We start from the raw sequence: 24555 nt of genomic DNA, 5'->3' as shown, positions 1-24555 counted from the left end.
CCTTGCTATTATAGAGTTTACATTTATTATTATAGAGTTTTATTTTATGGAGTTTATAGAATTTACATTTATTATTATTATTATCATTATTATTTTATATTATTATCATCACTATTACTATTACTGCTGCTACTTTGTTTCCACAGGCTAGAGTCTTAAATGAAATTTGTAAAAACTTGTAATACAAAATACATGTAGCAAAAAGATGTGTGGATTCCGTAAGTACGGTATAAGAGAAACCCTCTATAGTTATTGGTGACTTACTATAGAGGGTTTCTCTTATACTGTACTTAGTACACTTAGTATACTTAGCGTACTTCTCTTATACTGTATACCAGAGATGTAGAGATTCCTTTCATGGACCCTCCAGATGGGACAAACTAAAAGGGTGATTGTGAGCTCTGTGACATGGATGAAACTTGGCATCTTAGTCCTATGCAGGATGAGGGAGGACACCTGTTCTGCTGCCATCACAGGACATAAATGCCCGGTGGGTAGAGAAGAGGTTGTTCCACATTTTACTCCTTGATTCTGTCTCTTTAATTGCCTCGACTTCCTTTTCTTTTTTCTCTTCCTCCTACTTTGTTCCCTTTGTTAAATGCAACATATGGAGGGGTGCCTGTGTGTCAGTTAGGCGTCCAACTTCAGCTCAGGTGACGATCTCACGGTTTGTGGGTTTGAACCCCACGTCGGGCTCTGTACTAACAGCTCAGAGCCTGGGGCCTGCTTCAGATTCTGTGTCTCCCTCTCCCTCCACCCCTTCCTGGCTCACGCTGTCTTTCTCTCAAAAATGAATAAATGCTAAAAAAAAATTTTTTTTTTAAATAAATGCAACAGTGAAGAATTCAGGGACTTTGGAAGTGAACTAAATTTTAACCCTAGATGAGGGTCATTTAAGCTACAAGTTTTACGCTGGGGTTTCAAAAAATATACCTCAACTTAAAACGTTGGAAACTTCCTGATGACACTTTAGTGTTAGTCTGAGTTCAAAATTCTGCTTCCAAAGTTCCCAACCTCCCCCAACCTATTTTTTTGTTTGTTTGTTTTGGTGGGGAGACAGGTTGGGGGAGATCAAAGCTGACGCATCTAGCTCACACACAGAAACAAAAGGGCTGACTGGGTGAAATCAGCCTGTTATACCTACCTTTTGCCTTCTTCCTTTCTCCAGTTCTAAGTTCTCAACCTAGTTAGCTGAACCTTTGAACACAAAGTCCTAAGAAGGGCATATAAAGAAGTGAAGTCAAGATGGGGCAGAAAGCACTCCACAGGATGCTGATGGGTGGAAGAGGGAGAGAGAAGGAAAAATACAGGCAGCAAACTGAAGAAGGCTGTCCTGTGACTGCACGGAGATGGACTAGTAAAGTGGCGCAGAGGACACCTCCCAGGGAATTCCCAACACGTTCTAAGGAATGAGTACATGCATTGCCTCCCTAAGGAGCTACTTTGAAAATACTCACTTGGAATGTTTTTTTGAAAATTAGAGCCATTACATTTTTATATTGTCATATGATTATGTTGTTTGTTTTCTGACTTTATGGTCTCACCTCATCCTTAATTCTTAAAAAGGGCTGACAAAAGAAAGACACCAGTAACACAGCATTGGTGGAAATTCCCAAATGCAAGACAATATACAAAATTTATGGCTTAGGGGCGCCTGGGTGGCGCAGTCGGTTAAGCGTCCGACTTCAGCCAGGTCACGATCTCGCGGTCCGTGAGTTCGAGCCCCGCGTCGGGCTCTGGGCTGATGGCTCGGAGCCTGGAGCCTGTTTCCGATTCTGTGTCTCCCTCTCTCTCTGCCCCTCCCCCGTTCATGCTCTGTCTCTCTCTGTCCCAAAAATAAATAAACGTTGAAAAAAAAAAAATTAAAAAAAAAAAAAATTTATGGCTTAGACAGATTTCACAACTCAATTCAGACATGGGTCACACCTCAATTTGACGGTGCAACACATTACGAAGCAATGAACAGTCATTAAAGATTTAAAAAATTCAGTGCAAGCAACGGCTGATTCATACACTCTGCCTCATTAATTTCTTCCAAGAACCTATACTGGGTTTTATCAAGTCTCTCAGAATTAACTGATAAGATAAGCCGGTTTCCTTTAATTTTAGCTAGTGGTGGGGATTTCTATTTCTTAATATTAACCCATCTTTGTATTATGGGCATACATGCCACTTGGTAATGGGAGAATATTCACAAAAGCATATCTACCTTCCATGATACCCAGTGGTAAGGCAGACATGCTAATGTCCAGGAGATGGCAACTTAAGAAAGAAGGTAGTTTTGGGACCAATAAAATGGCCTCAACTGCCATACCTGCTCACGGGAGGTTTCACTGAAAAATTCAGACAAACACAGAGAGAACCGTGCGTCAGTTTCCAAAAGTCATCGAGTGACTCTAAGTAGCCCTCAAGATGTCAGCAAAAGTCTATTCAAGAAAATTCTTTTTACATTCAATGACCCTCCGGAAGGTCATTTATCACAGTGAAAATAAGCAGAAAACGCAATTAACAATATCACAATACACCTGTACAGAACAGATTTCAAGCTTCTTCCAAACACATTTTCTCAAAAATTCTCAGGCAACAAGACCCTCCTTCCTGCTTCTTAACCAAAGACAAATTACAGGTCCAGAGACTTTTTATACCAACTTCTTATTCTGAACATTTTAAAACTTACAGAAAATATGAAAAAGTAATAGAATGAGCACCTGTATACCCTAACCTAGATGTAACATTTTATCACGTTTGGTTACCACATTTCTCTCTTGCTACACACATGCACTCATGCTTTCATGGCAAATGCTGACTCAAGTTCAGTGATTTTTAAGTCACTTGTCCATGTATGTATAACTTTTATAAGTGGTGGGCTTCTGGTATTAGAACACAGAGTTCTTACCTTTTTTTTTTTTAAGTTTTATTTATTTATTTTGAGAGAGAGAGAGAAGGACCAGGGAAGGAGGGGAGAAGAGGAGAGAGAGGGAGGGGAAGAGAGAGACAGAGACAGAGAGACAGAGAGAGAGAATCCCAAGCAGGCTCCACACTAGAGCCTGACACAGGCCTCAAACCCACGAACCATGAGATCATGACCTGAGCGGAAACCAAGAGTAGGATGCTTAACCGACTGAGCCACCCAGATGACCCCAGAGAATTCTTATCTTACTGGAGGGCTGGGCCCCACAGTATAAAACAATAATAACAGAAACAACAATACCACATATGATTAATTTCATTTTTGTTTCTACATTGACCCATTACAAAGAATTTAAACAGACTATAATTTGCTACAGACATTTTTAGTAATTTTTATATAGAAATTGGGTGAATTCTCAGCTTCGATGAGAAATCCAATTTAACTGACTTTATTTTGACCTCAGGATACTAGAGTTGCCTGGGACGCACTGTGTGCTCCTGGGCTCCGGTCTGGCCCTTCCACTTACTGTGGAACCCTCTGGCAAGTCGCTCAGCCCCTCCAAGTCTTCAGCGCCTTCATCTGTACAGTGATGGCACACTCCCGCTCTCTCAAAGTCTCACGTTCATTCCCACCTCAGAAACCTCACACCTGCTCCTCCTCCTGTCTGAAATACTCTTCTTCCCCTATTTCCCTTAAGAATTTCTACTCTTCCCTCAGGTCTTGTAGGTCTGTCTCAGAAAGCATTCGCATTACCTCACAGCATCCAACACCTCTCCTCAGAGCAGCTATCACAACGAGCAACTGTGTATTTGCTACTCTTGCTTTCTGGGTAGATGTGGTTCATTGCTGTATCTCTAGAACCTACGCATGCCGCATGACAAAGGGTATGTATGTAAACATTTCTGCTGGGTGAAGGAATAACACTATCTGACTCAAGGGGCTGTGGGGAAGAGAACCGGAATAACGCATGTGAAAGCACACCTAAATCCAAGTAGACGCTACATCAACTGTTTTTTTCCGGCAATTTGACTAGAAACTTTTTACAGGAACTTTTCCAAGAAATAACACTCTTACTTCGGCTGGGAAGTCTGGGTGACACAGTGCATCAGAAGCAAGGCAGACAGACTAAAGTATCAGAGGGCAGGACAGAGTAGGCTGCCATGATGCCAGAAGGTGATTAATGAGAATGAGACATACGTGGGCGGGATGATAGCTGCATTCTGAGGTCACCTTCTGCCTTTGCTAAAAAAGCTTTCTAGAGATCTTCTGCCTCACAGAAATTAATCCTGAAGCAGCAAGTAGGTACACCTGGCTAGAAAGAATACTGGAAGGACATACAGACCACATAAAGTAAAACTGCTTTTAGTCACATACAATAATTGTCTAAATAGAAAATCCTACTGTATCTACATAAAACCCATTAGAACTATTAAGTACCAGTTTATAAGATCAATACACAAAAAATTAGTTGTATTTCTAGCAACAATCAGAAATTAAAATTTAAAAATCAATGCCATTTATAATAGCACCAAAAAATAAAGATGTGTGAGACCTAAGAAAAAACACCAGACAAACCCAAATGAGGGATATTTTACAAAACAGCTAACCAATGCTCCTCAAAATTATCAACTGTCAAGAAGACCTGAGGTCTAAATGCAATATCCTTAATCTTGGAACAGAAAAAGAACATGAGTAAAACAACTGATAAAATCTGAATAAAGTCTATAGTTTACTGATGGTAATACACCAGTGTTAGTTTCTTACTTTTGACAAATGTAATCTTAATCTTAATGTAATATGTCAGCATTTGGGTAAACTGGGTAAGGACTATCAGGGAACTCTCTGTATTATCTTGGCAACTTTTCCCCCTCACTTCGGTTGGAAATTAACAAGCTGATTTTAAAAGTCATACAGAAATCCAAAGCAACTAAAATAGTAAAACCACTTTGAAAAAAAGTACAAAGTTGGAAGATTTATACACTACTGGCTTCAAGACTTATTATAAAACTACAGTAATCTAGAAAGTGTGGTACCGGCATAAGCATAGACAAATAAATCATAGACAAACACCTCAACAGTACAGAACTGACAAATGAGAAGCAGATCCACACATATATGGTCCGTTGATTTTGGCAAAGATGCAAAGTCAATGAAGAAAGGACAGTCCTTTCATCAAATAATATCACAACAGCTTGATAACTATAGGCAAAAAAAATGAACTCTAACCCACACATGGTGCCACATGTAAAAATTATCTCCAAATTTGGATCACAGAGCTAAAAGGAAATGTATGATCTATGGATCATAGAGCTAAATGTAAAACTTCATGCTATGAAATTTATGAAAGAAAACATACCAGAAAATCTTTGTTATCCTGGGTGAGACAAAGACTTCTTAGATACAGCTTCAAAAGCATAATCCATTTTTAAATAGGATAAATTGGAGTTCATCAAATTAAGAATTTGATGAACCCAGGGGCACCTGGGTGGCTCAGTCAGTTAAGCATCCAACTCTTGATTTCGACTCAGATCATGATCTCACAGTTTGTGAGTTCGAGCCCTGCATCAGGCTCTGCACAGACATCACAGAGTCTGCTTGGGATTCTCTCTCCCTCCCTCTCTCTTTGTTCCTCCCCACTTGTGCTCTCTCAAAATAAATAAACTTAAAAAAAAAAAAAAGAATATATACCCTTCAAAAGATACTCTCAAACATTATTGGAGGTCTCACACTTCCTGATTTCAAAACTTATTATAAAGCTACAGTCATCAAAAAAGTGTGGTACTGGTATAGAGATAGATATATAGACAGATGGAACAGAGAGCCCAGAAACAGACCCTCACACATACAGTCAAATGTTTTTTGATGAAGGGTACCACATCATTCAGTGGGGAAAGGACAGGGTCATCAACAAATGGTGTTAGGAAACTGGATGTCCACATGCAAAAAAATGAAATTGGATCCCTACCTTACACTCTATACAAAAATTAACTCAAAACTGATAAAGGCCTAATCACACAATCTATACTGTAATACTCTTGGAAATAAATGTAGAAGAGTTCCAGAACACTGGGTTTGCAATGATTTCTTAGCTATTGCCCCAAAAGCCCAGGCAACAAATGTAAAAACAGATAAATTTGACATCAAAATCTGTAACTTCCAGGGGCGCCTGGGTGGCTCAGCTAGTTAAGTGTCTGACTTTAGCTCAGGTCGTGATCTCATAGTTTGTGGGTTCGAGCCCCACATCGGGCTCTGTGCTGACAGCTCAGAGCCTGAAGCCTGCTTCGGATTCTGTGTCTCCCTCTCTCTCTGCCCCTCCCCTGCTCATGCTCTCTCTCTCAAAAAAAAAATAAACATGAAAAAATAATAACAGTAATAAAAATGAATGATAAATGCAACAATCTCAAAATAACCAGGCTGAGTAAAACAACAACAACACACACATTCAAACACATACACACACACAATACAATGTATGATCCCACTTATACATAATCCAGAAAACGCAAACTAATCTCTTATTAACAAAAGCAGTTCCATGGTCCCCTGAGATTGATGGGGGAAGAAAGGCACCACAAAAGGAAACAAAAAAAATTTGGGGAATGACAGATATGCTGATATTTTGATTGGGGTGACGGTTTCATAGGTGTATGCATGTGTCAAAACATTAAATTTTATAATTTAAACTTGTGCAGTTTATTTTACCTTAATTATAGCTGAATAAATCTCTTAAAAACAAAACCAATCCTACCAAAGAACAATCTACCTAACAGACATTTCTCCCGAGACCACAGGATTCTTAAGGTCCTTCCAGTTCAGAAACTCTACGTTATAGCTGGTGCATGAGAAGTAACCCAGGGCACAGTCTGTCTTACAATCTCTAAAGAGAAAGTGGAAAATGTGAATAAATCATCAATAAGGATTTCATAACATCACTTTTAAAAAGTGAAGAATTGCGCAGAAAAAATAAAATATTTAGAGAGAATACACAATGTCTCAGATATAACTTTCATTGGTAAAAAATTGACTTTGTAGCTCTATCTGGTAGATCAAAAAGCATCTGAATTATGGCTGTTTACTCCCATAAAAAGAGAGCCTGATCAATAGTAGTAATGTCAGGTTTATCTCAAAAGTAAGTTAATCTTAGTTTAAAAAACAGAATAAATAATATTTATGGTTCAACAACAGTTCATTTTTCTTCCCAATGACTTTAAGTTTAAAAACACAAGTTCAGATTTTATGGTCCAAATTCAGTGAAAGTAGGAACTACTGTCTGTACTGTAATGTCTAAATAAATACATAAAAAAATAGAAAGATTTAAAATGAGAACCCATACCAAAAACATCATATCTGTCAGCAAAAAGTAGGAGGAAAGATCCAGAAAGCAGTGTGAAAATGCAGTCCACACCTGTACTGACAATCTTTTACTGCTCCCTTCATCCTATTTAGTTATGAATCTCAAAAGACAGAAATTTGGGGTATGGTTTATAAAATACTGAAATACTTTGCCGTTAGCCATTTCTCCACCAGTAAATCCCCAAAGTGTTTGTTAAACTGAATAGAAAGACGCTAATAAAGCTAACAGGTCTGTAAAAGTATTTGGTCAGATCTGGATTCTAAATCTGGCCTGACTAGACATTAAGCTCTATGATACTGAGTAAGTCACTTGACTTCCATTTCCTCATCAGTAAAATGAAAAGTTAGTGTACACACACACACAAATTCTAATTGTCAGGCTAAGAGCAAATGACAGGAAATTTGCAGAATGGAGCGTTCTGTACTCAGACCAACTTGCCAGTAACACGAGGCAACGAGCTTTTTTTTTTTTTTTAATGTGTCATTTATTTTTGAGAGAGCGCAATTGGGAGAGGGGCAGAGACAGGGACAGAGGATCTGAAGCGAGCTCTGGGCTGACAGCAGCAAGTTCAATGTGGGGCCTGAACTCATGAACTGTGAGATCATGACATGAGCCAAAGTCAGACGCTTAACTGTCAGCAGAGTCTGCTTGGGATTCTGTGTCTCCCTCTCTCTCTGCAAACCGCCCCCCCCCCCCCCCCCCCGCTTACACGCTCTTTCTTTTTCTTTCTTTCTTTCTCTCTTTCTTTCTTTCTCTCTCTCTCTCTCCCTCCCTCCCTCCCATTAAAAAAAAAAAGCATGAAAAGAAAAAGTTCCTGCCTTTGAAGAACGGACGCTGCAACGGTTGAGACAACTAAGACAGAATGAACCAGAGCTACAAACACAGTGAGTCTAGTACTATGAGAGAGGAGAACTTCACACCTGCTGGACACACTAAGGAGGGAACACCACTGCAGGCTCACTAGTTCAAGTTAGCAAGGCTGGTCGTGTACACAGAAAACCAAGAAGCTTTTACAGAGAATGCTCTGCTGGGAGAAGTGAAATGCAAGATGCTGGACTGTAAGTGAGTCTAACCTAAGTTTCTCAACACTTTCAATATTTATAATCCATAACTACAGTTAATTACACCTCGAAGACAGTCTCAGCCAATTTTAGTGGAACCTTTTAAGTAACAAAAACACACAAAAATCTGAGAGTTTTATTTGCAATGACTACAAATGGTATTTTTGTAGGTTCTAAAACTAACAGAAATCCATTTTTTCCTAAAACTTTATTTCAATTTTGTTTATTAATTATTTTGGTATTCACTTTGGCAGAACACATTGCTGGTTATAACTTACTATCTATATGCTTATTCTACTATATTTTAATTAAAAAATTAATTACTTCTCAGGCAAAATACAAACTAGTATTGTAAGTACATAAAGATTAAATATTAACATTTAACCAAAGTTACTAGAACCTTCCATCTAAAGTAGAACATTTTTTTTTGAGCATTAAAAAAGGAGAGAGAGAGAGAGAGAGAGAGAGAGAGAGTGTGTGTGTGTGTGTGTGTGTGTGTGTGTGTGTGTGTGTATGTGTGTGTAGAGAAGGGAATGAGACGATTTGTTCCAGAATTCCTATTGAGGTACTTACAGTGCTGATCACAATCAACTCTGGCAAACACTACTTGATTTTCATTTGGATATTCTTCCTTAATGACATTAGAAGCTTCCTCAAAAATTGGATGCAACATTTGGCTGAAACGACACCTATGCACAAAGAAGGATACCAATTAAAACTGAAAAGCAGAAGCAATAAAATCTTATTTCAGTTATCATCTATTGTTATTTAGTGTATGTACAATAAACAGCTTTTGAGACAATCACATAGTTAATTTAGTCATGGACCTGAATGTCATTCATTAAAGATGAAGGCAAGTTTGAACTCAAAGCCTATTCCAATTTAAAGATTTTGGTGTTCTGCAGCTTAAGAAGCTATGTGCTATAATGAAGCACACAGCCAAGGATCTCTCAAAGAGGCCAGAAACAAGTCTGATATAAGCCCTCTAAGATGTATCCACTTGGACTTATAACTATTAAGACTTGGGCATTTAGAGAAGAAATTAGCTTTCTCTAAATAATGAACATATTTTGAGACTACTATACAAAATCCTTAAGATGGTAAGTTTATTTCAAATACTAGACTGATTCGCTTGACTAGGTCAATCAAATCTCATATGCAAGTCAGCATACTAGATACACAAGTGGCATGAAAAGGATATATAGTGTATATTAAACTCTTGACCCTCAAAATTAACCCCTGGTTAAAATAGGCTTTCATGTCTATAAACAAATATATTAAGTTCAGGAGCAAAAGTGCTAAATTCCTAAACAAGATTTCTTATTCATGTTTCCTTTGTCGTTTGTTTTGTTCTTACTTTTACAAAGGGACACAAACCCTACAGTATTTCAGAAACTTGTTTCTTCTAATTCTGACTGTCCCTTAATCAGGCCAACTACCTCACAAACATGCTATAGGTTATTAAAGGGACCTGATAAGAAAGAGAAGAAGAATCAAAATGAGCACACAGCCAGATGGGTTAGAACAGTTATTCTTGTATGAAAAAGGTATTAAGTGTTCGTTAACAAAAAAAAAAACAAAAAACAAAAAAACTATAACTGCTATTACTATTGCTTCCAGAGCCCTTTTCCACTAAGAGATTTACTTAAATGAAGCCTGTGAACTCTTTAATCCACATGATTAGGTCATACATATGAACTACAATTCAATGCAAGTCTGGTAAAGCCTGTAAAAGGATGCAAATTCTTATACTCCTCCCTATTTCTTTCTGTAGATACCTCCTCTGGCCCACTCACCTGACTTCCTAAGGAGATGTCCTAGAATATAGCAAGGAGACACAATCTGTATCTTCAATCTGTTGCTTTCAAGTGGCTCTTTCCTCTTTTAGCATTCTTAAATCTCTCCCATCTGGGATAGGTGGGTGGGGTCTGTGGACATCAGGGACCGTGTCTTATTTGACTATGTATTCTAGTAAGCATTTCAATATGTCTGTTAAATGATTAAATTGATAGAATGGAGGAACTGGAAAGGCTAGGTCCACAAGTTTGTAGTTTCTTATAGTTTGCTGAAAATATGGTGCTGGAGGGCAGGGGAGGCAAAGGCTAATAGATGGTTTCTTGAAGAATTAGGATATGGCCTAGTAAACAATTACTGGACAGGCTCCTGACTTAAGGGCAAGGAAAAGACATACATTAGGGGCTCCTTCTTTCCAGACTGTCCAGTTTGCTGCCCAGTAAGCATTTAAGCACAGGTTCATGCTTAAAACAGGATCAATTTTAATACCAGAAGGTGGAAGGGAAGGATGAAATAAAAGTCAATCAACAATATTATACCTTCATCCACATGTATCCAATTCACATGGAAAGTTACATTTATAAAAGTAACATAACAAAAGCAACAGATCTATTACAAAGGCCTTAGGGGTCATCTGAATCCAATCTTCAATCTAGTGCTTGAATCAACCCTTTACAAATCAACCGAATGGGTAAGAGTCCTTGCAGGGACAATTTGGGGGTACTTACTAGTATGACCTAGTAGGGGGAAAAATAAGCTTTGGAGTCAGACATACCTGAGTTTAAATCCCAGTTCCACCACTTACTAGCCGTATGACCTTTCTCAATTTCCTCAACCTAAAATGGAAATTATAATACCTACCTGCAAGGTAGTTCTTAGCATTAAAAACAATGTATATAAAAAGACTGGCACAAAACAGCATTATCAGGGACCTACTATGGTTCATTACCCTCCGAGGCATATCCATATTTTTAGGCAGCTCTATTAGAGAATTCTTCCTTAAACTGTGCCACATTAATAACTTCCAGACAGAACTCAGAATGGAGCCCGTGAGACCACATAATATAAATCTATGTCCTGTGGCCAATTGCCTAAGTTTTTTTCAATTGAATAAAGAGTACTAATTCATGAACAACTCAAGGTATTCTTTGGGTAATATGTTTTCCCAAATAACTACAATTAGCCCACATTTCCAATTCAGTTTCTAGGACAAGGTCAATGGCACGTTTTATTTCCCTTTCTTACAACACACAAAATACCTCAAATAAGAGAACTGCGTTCCAGTTTTAACTCTGCCACAACTCTGTCAGGTAACCCTGGGAAGACACTTTGATCCTCTGGGTCTCAGTTTCATTGCTAAAGTGGATTGGACTAGATAATCGTATACCAAATTTTACAGCTATTGCTACATGTGGACAATCCTAATTTACCTTGGAAAATGCTACCTTGGTTATGCATTTTATAAATGGCATTTTCTCTGTATATCTTCAACATTTTACTGAAGTTCTTTAAATAACTACACTATATGTTATTCACTCAGTAAATATCTATTATGTACTTATTATCTGCCAAGTATTATGCAGAGAGCCTGGGGACGAATACTGAGAAAAGACAGATACAGTAACTTAAAGCTAAGGCTGCAGTAGGTGCCACCAAATAAACTACAGCATACAAGTGTTCCCAATGAGGTGAGCATGTAGTATTATGGAAAGACATAAAAAAGGGTTGGGATAAGGGTAGGAATATTGATCTAGGAAGGTGACCTGGAGAAAGTGGCATTTAATCTAAGACTCGAAAGATAATGCTTAAATTAAATGAGAGAAGAGTGACCCATCTAGGCAGAAAAAATACCATGACTAAAGGTCCAGTGACTAAAGAATATGGAATATTACAGAAACTGAAAGACGTTCAGTATAACGGGTACAGAATGTGGGAGCAGAGAGAGGCAAGATATACAGATGTAGAGGTAGGAAGGGAGCAGGTCATTGGGGGCTTTCTAGGTCAAGGTAAAGGACTTTAGACCTAGAGTTAATGGAACATCATTTACGGGTTTTAAGATGAAGTGTAACCTTATTCAGTGTGTACTTTAGGAAAGACCACTCTGGCTTACTTTTTAGAGAACAGAATGGACACACGTAGGACCTGAGGCACAGAAAACAAATTAGGAGACTGTCACAGGAATCTGGGTAAACTGGACTGTGGCCTTAAGTAGGGCAGTGGCAGCCAGTAGGCAGTAATAAGCGTAAAAGGGTCAAATAAAATACAGATGGTCTAGGAATAAAGATTACGTGAGTGTTTCAAACCTCTCTGGCTCAAGCTCCCCACTTGACATATTCTTTAACATCTACTACATAGTATGCCCTGGTTTTAAATGCCACGAATGCTGAGTAAGACATTATTTCCATCCTCGATGTTTCTTCCTGGCGCACAAATATAAAAAACAAAATAATGTAGTAAGAAAAAAAAAAGTGGTGTCCAGTACTACATAAACACAAAAGACAAGAATCTGATTTAGACAGGGGGCGGAATAAAGGCTTCCTAGAAGTAGTAGACGATACATGTTTAAAAAGTGTCAACATGATTTTTCCTTCTAAACTTGCCACACCCACACCCTCACCTCCAAACACCGCCCTACAGGAAAAATACAGAACTGCAGTACTGTGTGTGTTGGGGGGGCGGGGTGTGAAAGAGAGAAAGAGAGAAAAGGAGGGAGGGATTTGAGTTTCTGCTACTACTTTTAAGATGTGGGATAATGGAATCAGATATATTTTTCTCTTAAAATACAAACGATCAGCAAATTAAGCTGTTCCCTTTGTGAATGAACCTTAATTGACTTTGTGTATGCAATACTATCTCACATATGAAAAAGGCTTCCCCACTCACCCCTTTCTAGCAAAAAAAATACACCCGTAGCAAGATGAAAGAAAAACTCTAAAAGATGCAACTTCATTACCCCTCCCCCCGCAAAAAACAAAAATAAGATTATTACTTACCAGTCAGCATAAAAATTTACTAAAGCAACATCAGCATTGTCTGAAATTGAAAAACAAAACCAAACAACCTAAGTTAATTATGTCTTTGTAACTGACATAATCCAAGATTTGGTTTTCCTCATGGTCTTCTTCCCATTTATGTAAAGGCCCACTAAAAATACACAATAACAATTAAGAAACCCGCACACAGGGTCATGGATAGGTTACATAATTTGTGGGAATCCCTGATCCTTTTCTCTATATTCTCCATCTTTATACCTTCACTGAATGAATATAAAGCAAAAGAAGAATCAAACCCAGATCAGGCAAGTAAGCCACTAACTCATTAAAAGTGAAATGGAGGGGCACCTGGGTGACTCAGTTAAGTGGCCAACTTCGGCTCAGGTCATGATCTCACAGTTCGTGGGTTCGAGCCCCACATCGGGCTCTGTACTGACAGCTCAGAACTTGGAGCCTGCTTCGGATTCTGTATCCCCCTCTCTCTCTGCCCCTCCCCCACTTGTGCTCTGTCTCTCTGTCTCTTCATCTGTCTCTCTCTCTCCCTCCCTCCCTCTCAAAAATAAATAAACATTTAAAAAAGTGAAGTGGAATGATCTGGGCTTTAACAATCTAGTTTTTGATCTCCCATATACATGAATAAACCAAGAAGTGACTCTGCAAGAAAATTCTATTTCACAGAAAAGACCTGTGTAACTAAGCTATGTGTAAAGAAAGCTCTTGTACAGCTCAGATGTCCCACCTAGTTGCAACACGAAATCTACAACCAATAAAGTTGCAAAACATGTACATGTTCTATTTCCAATCCATTTAACAGCTCTTCTCTGTTGCCAAAATAACTTAGTATCATCTGCATTTGAGGATGGGAAGACAGGAGACTAAACGTACTACAGAGAAACTCAGATAAATTCACTGACTCACAAAAATAAAAGTTATTCTAGAATTTGAAAAATGAAAGGAGAATTTTTTGTAAGTTTCAATTCTCTTCTTCCTTTTTTACCTTCAAAGCACTTTTTATCCACTTGCTTCTTCATCTAAAGCAGTGGTTCACAAACTGCACTCCCTGGACCAGAAGCACCTGCAGCATGTAGAAACTTACAGAAATGCAAATTCTCAGGTGGGGTCTAGCAGTTTCTATTAGAAACTTGGAGCCAGGCCTAGCAGTCCGGATATTATTAAGTCCTCCAGGTAACTCATGCATGCTAAAGGTTACAGATCAATGCTCTAAAGAGATCCCACAGTGTAGGAATAGACATTTTAGCATTTAAAACCAGTTCCAAGAACACAAAACAGCATATGAGGCTCAAGAATAACTCTTTTCACTTTTATTATTTTTGGTTTTGTTCTGCTTAAACCAGTGGAGGGCTTTTGAAAAGAAGAAGGTAGAAATCATTTATGCATTGTACATTTTCTTAAATCTCCTAAATTGTGATTTTTCCATCAACCATGTGTTCACCTTCCCTCTACTACTTTTAAAAACAGAAATCTTTTCCCTGCAAGTTAATTGTATCCACAATCACACTGTCAGCAAACAAGCAGTCAGTAAAACACTTAACTTAATTGGAGCAATGACAATAAAAGATATCAGAGTCAGTGAATTAGTCAAAAGTTAAAAAAGACAAAAGATGTCTAGACTGTGTCCTAAGACCACAAACTTTTAGTACTGCACAGTGGAGACTCCTGGCCTCTGATCTAAGTAGGCTCTAGCAAAATACGAATTGTTAAGGTGGCATTTATGACAAGACAAAGAAATAAAATGATATTAAAGTTTATTTGTAACACATAAAGGAGACATACACATTTTAAGAAATTTTACTGAAAATCAAAACCAAAAGTGTTTTGTTAATTCAGTAAACCATGGAAATAATCATAATGCCAGCTCCTCAAACTGTTCTAGTAATTGGGATTTAACTTTGTTTTTGTATATAAACTAACTCTTTATAAAGAAGAAAAGTGTACTTTAAAAATATCAAGGTACTTACTTAAAATGTCATCTATATTTTCTGTATCAAGACTTGTTATTTCAGTTGTTACAGGAGTAAAAACCCAAGTTACCTGGAAATTTTAAAAATGTGAAATTAATAAATGTTTCCACAAAAGGTAAATATTGCAGAAAGTCTAATAAAAAGAAAATTTATGCATAAAGTTGGTTCCACTTGTTATTTACAAAATCATCGATCAATTGGTTTTAATTTTTATTATCTTTATTTTTATTTTAACCCTTCACTAGATCAGTGAAACAGGGGAAATACTAACTTCTTAAGCCTAGAAACTGATCAAATAAATAAGACTTCCTATATATCCAAAAACACAAAAGCAATTGTTTCTAAACAATTGAGAAATTAAGAATTTTTTCATTCTCTTAAATTAATATTTCAAGAACTTTACGGAGCAACAAGAAAAAAATGTACTGGCTTACTATCAATTTTGAAAGAATACAAACTAAAGCGAAGTTTGCTGACTCTATCCCTACCATGTTTCTAAGATAAAACAAAATGATAAAGATAAGAATTCAAGAAAGACTTTTAAGTTGTGAACCAGAAGCCTTTCTTGCCTCATCTCACATACTGGTGATAACAATGTGTCAAGGGACAGGCTATTAAAAGAGAGTAAGAATTTTCTGCTTCCAAACCATTAAACCAAATTTCAAGTTTATCAAAGACAGTATTAGCTTGCCATCTGCAAAATAAATACAAGATTCAACTTTAAACTAGCAACTGTTCACTTAGTTTAAAAGGCAGTACACTTAGTGTATTTTATTTTTAGGTTCCATCTTTAATACACCTTGTGTTTAAGGAAATCCATTCACTGAACCACAGCTATTGAATGACAACTAATGTCAGGGGTCCTGGTAAGGCACTGATGGCTACTCCCCTGCCCACCTGTTTCACAGACGCTGTAGTAATCCCTACAGTTACCACTCGAAAAATTTCTACTTCACCAACAATTCAATTTCTGAATGGTACAAAGAGCCATGTTGATGCTGATATGCAAACAAGCCCAGCTAATTATTTGAAATATCTCTATACATTCATTATTTTCTTAGAAAAAGCCAAACAGCACTAGCCTTATTCTCAAGTTACCAAAATTGAGTAGCCAACAGTGGACTACTATTTCTGCTTGCAACCAATAAATTATACTCTACTAAAAGTAAGCTACGTAAGTTAAAATCGCTGAATGTTTGACATATATAACTACTTGCATCATTTTTAACACCTTAAAAATTAACTAGAGGCGTGCCTGGGTACCTCAATCAGTTGAGTGATCTCACGGTTTGTGAGATTGAGCCCCACGTTGGGTTCTGCACTGACAGCACAGGGCCTGCTTAAGATTCTCCCTCTTTCTCTGCTCCTCCCCTACTCTCACTCTCTCTGTCGCTCTCAGAAATAAAGTTTAAAAAAAAAAAAAAAGGAGTGGGAAGAAGGAAGTTTTACTAGGCAAAAAAAAAAAAAAAAAAGTGGGTTGGTCATTGAAAGTCACTTTCCTTTTGGGGATGGCAGAAGTCTATTAGGCATATTACCTAACTAGTGCTGATCAGGTATTTCTTGGCTGACTGGTTTAAAATTCCATTTCTGGGAGAGCTAAAACTGTAATTAAGTCTTAGTTTGGTAGCATGGGGCTTAGCGTAAGTAACTCCATTTGAGCCTGTTTTGTGTTTAAGAAATCCAGATATACTGATACAAAATTTTACAGTGAATTGTGTGTTGAAGAAAAGTTCAAGAAGGTGAAGCAAAAATATACAATTAAGCAACAAAGTTGGTCTTTATCAAAGTCATCATTAAATAACTTGACATTTATGAAGTATCTACTAGGCACCAAGGGCACAAATGCATAAGGCATGGTATGCTCTACCATCAGGAGCTCTCAAAACTGTGGTAGTAAGGAGGGGAGAAAAATGTTAAATACAGATAACAGTCTTCAGATGTATGATCTAAGTAACCCCATTTTTGAAGAGTTACTTATCCATCAAAGTACATTTACAAAGAAGTATATTCTAAATTTAACTGCTTTCTACTTTGAAATATTTACATGGCAAAAGTATTTAAATGCCAGATAATAAAAAAATCGAGGCAACACTCAACCTGGCTGCATTAAATACCTGTTACTTTAGAAACATGGCACCAATAACCATGCAACTGATAAGCCACATTCAGCTAGCAGCTATGTTTAAGAGGGCCCAAAGCAAGAAAACAGTCTCTGACCCAATCATCTCTGCACCCTGTAGGGTGTAAAGGAGGTGTTTTATCATTAACATTTTTATTAATATGCAGTGTAAAGGAAAAGACAGGCTGTTTATTTGAATTGTTAGCAAGCTCCACTAGTCTGACAAATTGTTTCTTTTCATGTCAGCCCTAAGCCTAAACAGAATTCTTCCAGGGAAACATCTTCATGTGTCAAATTCTATAGTGCTTAAGTAAAATACAGACAAGTAGCTCTAAACCAGGAAGAGAGGAGGGTAATCATTCATCTAAAAGTTAAGACTTGAAGTAAACTTTTAAATGTATTTTCTTTCAAAGAAACGGCAAAAACCTACAAAGACATTTTGAATATGGAAGATCTTAACAGACATGGAGAATATTACCCTCTAATGATGAAATATTTACACAACATATGTAAATACACAGACATAAACTTAGGAAATATTTTACAAGTTGGTCATTCTCTTCAGTTCATTACCTCTTTTTCTTGCCAACAGAGAAGAATCTCCAATCATCTAGAAGTCACTACATAACTCCATCCACATGCAATAAGTACCAAATATTAAACATTTCACTCTGAGATGTGTCTAGTGACATGATCTCATTACATAAAAGGCCCATCGGTAAAAAATGGTATTGCACCTTAATTCATCAAAAAAAAAAAAAAAAAGGGTGATAGGCTACCTTTAAATAGAAGCTTCTTCAACAAGTAAAGAGTATTTTCTACCCTTAGCAGGTTTTTTAAGAGGTGTCTGGGTGGCACAGTTGGTTAAGCGTCTGACTCTTGATTTCGGCTCAGGTCAGGATCTCACGGTGAGATAGAGCCCCATGCCCGGCTCTGTGCTGACAGCATGGAGCCTGCTTGAGATTCTCTCTCTCTCCCTATCTCTCTGCCCGACTTGTGCTCTTTCTCTCAAAATAAATAAACTTAAAAAAGAAAAAAAAAAGATTTCTAAAAGTTAAGAAATCCTTGGGAATTAAAAAGCTTTCCTTTCCTGGGGCACCTGGGTGGCTCAGTTGGTTAAGTGTCCAACTTCAGCTCAGGTCATGACCTCACAGCTTGTGAGTTCGAGCCCCACACCCAGCTCTGTGCTGACAGCTCAGAGCCTGGAGTCTGTTTTTGAATCCATGTCTACTGCTCCCTTTGCCCCTCCCCCACCAGCACTCTGTCTCTGTCTCTCAAAAATAAACATTAAAGAAGATTTAAAAAAGAATAAAAAAAGCATTCCTTTTCTTCAATTTCCCTGTGTCCTCCATGACCACGTAACTGGCTAGTGATGCCAGTGTGCCAGCTGTTATTTCCATAGCATTTCTGAAGCCACCCAGCAGTCAGTTGCTTTTCCCCAAGCACACCCCACAATTTTTCTGCTTCCTCTTCTTTGCAAACATAGTTTCCTCTACCTGGAAAGTTCTCTTCTCCACTACTGCAGAATCAATCCTTCAAAGACTGACTTCCTCTTCCATGAATAGCTGTCTGATTCTCCTGGTAAAAAATAACTTTCCTTTTCGGGGTACCTTGGTGATTCAGTAGAGTGAGCGTCTGACTTTGGCTCAGGTCATGATCTCGCGGCTTGTGACTGTGAGCCCCTCACTGGGCTAGCTGCTGTCAGTGCAGAGCCCACTTTGGATCTTCTGTCTCCCTCTCTCCCTGCCCCTCCCCTGCTTGCACTCTCTCTCAAAATTAATTAAAAAGTAAAATAAACTTAAAAAAAAAAAACTTTCCTTTCTCAAAAGTTTCACCCATTCCATGGGGTGGGGATAGAAAAAGGAGAGATGCATGCTAGTGGAAATTAAAACCTTCTCTGGATTAGATATCAGGTTGAAACAAGATACAATAAAAGATTGGTTACAAGGCAAAAGATAGTTTTTTAGAAATAAATTTTGTGAAGGTATTTTTATTAAGCACTCTCAGTGTTAAGTAAAATTTTAATTGTTAAAATATTAAGGTAAATATATGCATAACACTAGTGCAGACAGAATGTTCTAGCGCTCACTGCTAAACCCAGTACTGTTCCTCTTTTGAGAAAACATTAACTGAACAAGACGCTAATCCCACAGGATCTTCTTCAGAAGTATGAGCTAACATCAGTAATAACATATATTGGAAGTGAATTATTAAAGCTTCTCTGTTCATAATTATACAAATAAATATAAATTACCAATTTTTCCTTATACATGAAGACCATTTGAGTGGCTACTGTTCAAATATATCCTTAAAGGGAATACTATGGCACTCCCTAAATCGAGCATTTCCCTTCAATCTAATCTGCCCACAGAGGCCAGACTCCTCCTTCCAAAAGCTGCTTTGCATATATCAAACCCTCTGCCAAAAGAATACAAGAACAAAACCAACCAAACAAAAAAAAAACCTCCAAGGGTTTTTCTCTGCCTACAGTATAAAAGCCTAAACCTTGAACCTGGCATTTAGGACCATCCACAAACTTGCTTTCCTAAATAACATCCTACTGCTCCCCATTCATATCCCATCCTCCAACTAACGGGAATGTTCTAGTTGGCCATATACTCTCGCTTGCTTGAGACAAACCCAGTTTATGCCTGGTTGCTGTGGAATATCACTAACAGCACAATTCCTTTCAAGTGGGTCCCAGTTTGGGCAATAAATTATATGGTCACCATACTGGCAGGAGACCTTTGGCAATGGAAAGGAATTATAACAAGCTCCTCGCAAATCCCAAATTATTAATAAGTATGTAATGTCTTCCCACACGAAATACAGTAAAAGGAAATAAGAGAAAAGAATAAAGATGGATGCAGATACGAATGCTGCTGAACCAATTACTAACCTCACCCACGGACTTGATATACGAGGCTCTTCACAAGGGAATAATATCAGTAGCTCAGGAAAACCCTTCAATGGTCACTCACAAACAGACAATACAAATCCTGAAGTTATGAATCCAAAATGCAAGGGGTCTATAGTACATGCAATTACTAAAATGTGTCTCCTTATTCTCTTGCATCCATACTTTCCTTGTGCAGTTTCTTCTTACAATGTCCTGCCTGGAACAGCTAGGAAGGGCTATCTAGTTCTCAAGACCTAATTCAAAAGCTATCTTTTCTATGAGGGCTTTCCTGATGATCCCAGAACCCAGTGATTCATTTCTCTTCTGAACCCACAGAGCACTTTCTGGAGGGTGCTAACAGATTATTATTCACACTGATTACTTGTGCTATCATACCTCCTTCAGGAGACTGAGTACCTTGAAAAAGAGACTGCACCTTATTCAATTTTGTATACCACAGATCCATTTACTACGACACCCTATTTGTATACAGTGAGTACTCAAATACATACAAAGTGAATGAGAAGATAGATGATGTTAATACACTACGAATTTAGAGGGAGGGTGCTGGAGGTGAGAAATGGGGGAAAGAAGTTCAGAAATGGGAACAGCCAACATTTTTAACATGTTTGAGGATAATAAGGTTATCAAATAAGAATGAAGCCTATTAAAATTTGTTTTTAATTATGTAATGGTGAAGAGCACAGTACTAGGTAATTATTTAGAGCCAAATTTAGAGTGAACCTCAGATGTGATCTTCCTGCCTCCTGCAGAAAGCCCTCTACATCACTAAGTGCTGTCCTGAGTTCCTAGGCATACCTTCTTCAGGTTCCCCTACAGGTATACTCTGATGTGATTTCTAGACACTTCAGCACATAGCACTTCAGCACCCTCATTTAAGAATAGCAAGGGCACCTGGGTGGCTTAGTTGGTTAAGTGTCCGACTCTTGATTTCAGCTCAGGTCATGATCTGACAGTTCATGAGATCGAGCCCTGCCTTGGGCTCTGCGCTGACAGCATGGAGCCTGCTTGGGAGTCTCTCTGTCCCTCTCCTCGCCCTCCCCAACTCATGCTTGCACGCATGAACACTCTCTCTCTCAAAAATACACAAGAATAGCCATGTTACATTAGTGGATAAACTTCTAATATTTCTTATACTGTCTTATTTTAGGACCAGAATCTAATAAACTATCAGGCAGAAGAGGTGATTGGGTATTATTTCTGTTAGCAAGATTTATAGTCACAAAGCATTTGCTAGGCTTTGCCTTAAATGTTTTATTACCATAATTTGATGAGTTTAGAAAACAAGAAGTGTTTCTTTTAAAGCTGAATACCTTAAAACCTTGCTATTCAAATAGTTCCTGAACCAGGAGCACTGGCATCAGTTGGGAGCTTGTGAGAAATGCAGACTATCAGGCCCCAGACCTACTGAATCAGAATCTCCACTTTAACAAGATCCCCAAGTGATTCCTATACACAAAGTTTAAGAAGCACAGCTTTAAAAAAAATTTTTTTTAATGTTTATTTTATTTTTGAGGGGGGAGGGTGGGAGAGAGTGAGTGGGGGAGGGGCAGAGAGAGAGAGAGAGACACAGAATCTGAAGCAGGCTCCAGGCTCTGAGCTGTCAGCACAGAGCCCAATGCGGGGTTCAAACTCACAAACTGTGAGACCATGACCTGAGCTGAAGTTGGACAAAGCAGCACTGCTTTAGATAGCAAAGGCTCCAACTCTCCAGGCAAGTATGTAAACCCATTTTAAACTCTGTACAATGTTTATGGTCCTCAAATATGAACACAAGAACATGTAAGACTCATTTGTGAAAAGTCTGTATTGACATGCAAATTACTGTGATTTTAGAAAAATGTGGAATCTGTAATCTTATTAGAAATTTACAAAGATGTTAATTTTTTAAAGTGCCTTCTGCTTGAATAGAGATTTCTGCATGAAAATTACTGGCATAAAATGGAAGCTTTAATAGAGAATGTTTCCTTCCATGTGGCATTACCGTTCTCAATTGACATTACATCTGCTAGGCATTCTGCAGTAATAGCTCAGTGTATTTTTGCTAAATCTTTCATTTTCCTGCCTTTCTGTTAGGAGACTCTTAAAGCCCTTTACACACTATGTCTCTCCTATAGCAAGAAATAAGTAATGTACGAGGCAACAGCTCTTTTCCATTCTAATCCAAATTGACAAACCAGCCTACTACCTGAAGTCCTGATGCCATGGGACCCAGGCTGCTTCTCCTCCCTGGGGCCACTTCTCTGACTCTCAGTTTTGCATTAAGCTGGCAGGCAACAGAAGCATAGAGATTTTTCAGTCGTCTGCAAGGAGCTAAGAGATATGAAAGGTCCCCAGAGAGAAAAGACTGAGGCTGACAAGCACTGTAAGAGCCTTGAAGCTGTGTATCAATTGAGGCACATCTCACTGTTAGTATTCCCAGAAGCATTATAATGAACTAGAAGTTCAAAGAGAGGGGAAAAATAGAACTAAGTATAGAATAACCCTGGCAAGCTACTTTAACCCTCAACTGCTCAGTGATACAACCTTTGGCCAAATGACACAAATTTTGGACAAGTCAGAACCAGTCTGCTTTTATAAAGAAACATTAGAAAAATTATACCATTCCTCATTAAATAAGTCAAAATATGGTGGGTGCAGACATGTTTGGGAAAATAAATTCTATACCCAAAGAATAATTCAAATGTAGGTAATATAATCCCTAAACTCAAATTCTGCCAGTAGAAACAACGATAGAAAATAAAAATATATTGTTGCAATTCATATTTTTTCTTGCACATTAGTTATTTGATCAAGCGTGGGTTTCCATTAAAACTGATGTCATTGGGGCGCCTGGGTGGCGCAGTCGGTTAAGCGTCCGACTTCAGCCAGGTCACGATCTTGTGGTCCGTGAGTTCGAGCCCCGCATCGGGGTCTGGGCTGATGATGGCTCAGAGCCTGGAGCCTGCTTCCGATTCTGTGTCTCCCTCTCTCTCTGCCCCTCCCCCGTTCATGCTCGGTCTCTCTCTGTCCCAAAAATAAAATAAACGTTGAAAAAAAAATTAAAAAAAAAAAAAAACTGATGTCATTTCGGGGCGTCTGGGTGGCTCAGTCAGTTAAGCGTCCGACTTTGGCTCAGGTCATGATCTCGTGGTCCGTGAGTTCGAGCCCCACGTTGGGCTCTGTGCTGACAGCTCAGAGCCGGGAGGCTGCTTCAGATTCTGTGTCTCCCTCTCTCTGACCCTCCCCCGTTCATGCTCTGTCTCTCTCTGTCTCAAAAATAAATAAACATTAAAAAAAAAAACTGATGTCATTTCACAACGTACTACAAAGCTTCACTAATCAAAACAGTATGGTACTGACACAAAAATAGACATAGATCAATGGAACAGAATAGAGAGCTAAGAAATAAACCCACAAGTACCTGGCCACAAGTCCCCCCATGACTAAGGGGACAAGAGTATACAATGGGGAAAAGACAGTTTCTCCAATAAATGGTGCTGGGAAAATTGGACAGCTACATGCAAAATAATGAGATTGAACCACTTTCTTACAATATACACAAAAATAAACTCAAAATGGATTAAAGACCTAAATGTGAGACCCAAAACCATAAAAATCCTAGAAGACAGCACAGGCAGTAATTTCTCACACTGGCCTTTGCAACATTTTTCCCTAAGGCAAGGGAAACAAAAACAAACTATTGGGACTACATCAAAATAAAAAGCTTTTGCACAGGGAAGGAAATGGTCAACAAAAGGCAACCTACTAAATAGGAGAAGATATTTAAAAATGATATATCTGGTAAGGGGTTAATATCCACAATATATAAAGAATTTATACAACTCAACACCAAAAAGAAACAAACAAACAAAAACACACCCCACAAACAAACAAAACAAACCAACACCAAATAATCTGATTAAAAATGGGCAGGGGTGCCTAGGTGGCTCAGTCAGTTAAGCGTCCAACTCTTGACTGCAGCTCAAAAGAAAAGGGCAGAGGACCTGAACAGACATTTTCCAAAAGCCATATGAAAAGATGATCACTATCACTAATGATCAGGAAAATGCAAATCAAAACAATGAGATATCTCCGCATACTGTCAGAATGCCTAAAATAAAAAAGACAAGAAATAACAAGTACTGGTGAGGATGTGGATAAAAAGGAACCCTCGTGCACTGTTGGTGAGCATGTATGCTGCTGGGGTCCCCGTAGAACACAGTATGGAGGCGCCTCAAAAATTAAAAGCAGAAATGCCGTATGATCCATTAGTTTCACTACCGGGTTTTTACCCAAAGAAAACAAAAACACCAATTCAAAAAAATATATGCATTTCTATGTTTATTGCAGCATTATTATAGCCACAATACTGAAGCAACCCAAGTGTCCATCCATAGATGAAGGAATAAAGAAGGTACAGTACGTGTACACGCACACAC

General features: G+C 38.2%; 1 protein-coding gene across 1 annotated transcript in view; it reads right to left on the bottom strand.

Moving 5' to 3' along the window:
• ERP44 (endoplasmic reticulum protein 44) overlaps positions 1-24555 on the bottom strand; it is a 95174-nt gene that overhangs the window by 41762 nt on the left and 28857 nt on the right. The window contains exons 2-4 of the mRNA XM_047829969.1: positions 15093-15165; positions 13114-13153; positions 8900-9015 (exon numbers count right to left, since the gene is read on the bottom strand). Of these exons, the coding sequence (XP_047685925.1) occupies positions 8900-9015; positions 13114-13153; positions 15093-15165 (229 nt within the window). The remainder of the gene's footprint in view (positions 1-8899; positions 9016-13113; positions 13154-15092; positions 15166-24555) is intronic.

This window comes from Prionailurus viverrinus, chromosome D4 (genome assembly GCF_022837055.1).
Source record: "Prionailurus viverrinus isolate Anna chromosome D4, UM_Priviv_1.0, whole genome shotgun sequence".
NCBI lineage: Eukaryota > Metazoa > Chordata > Mammalia > Carnivora > Felidae > Prionailurus > Prionailurus viverrinus.
Note: the sequence above shows the minus strand (reverse complement) of the source record. Positions and strands in the feature narration are given on the sequence as shown.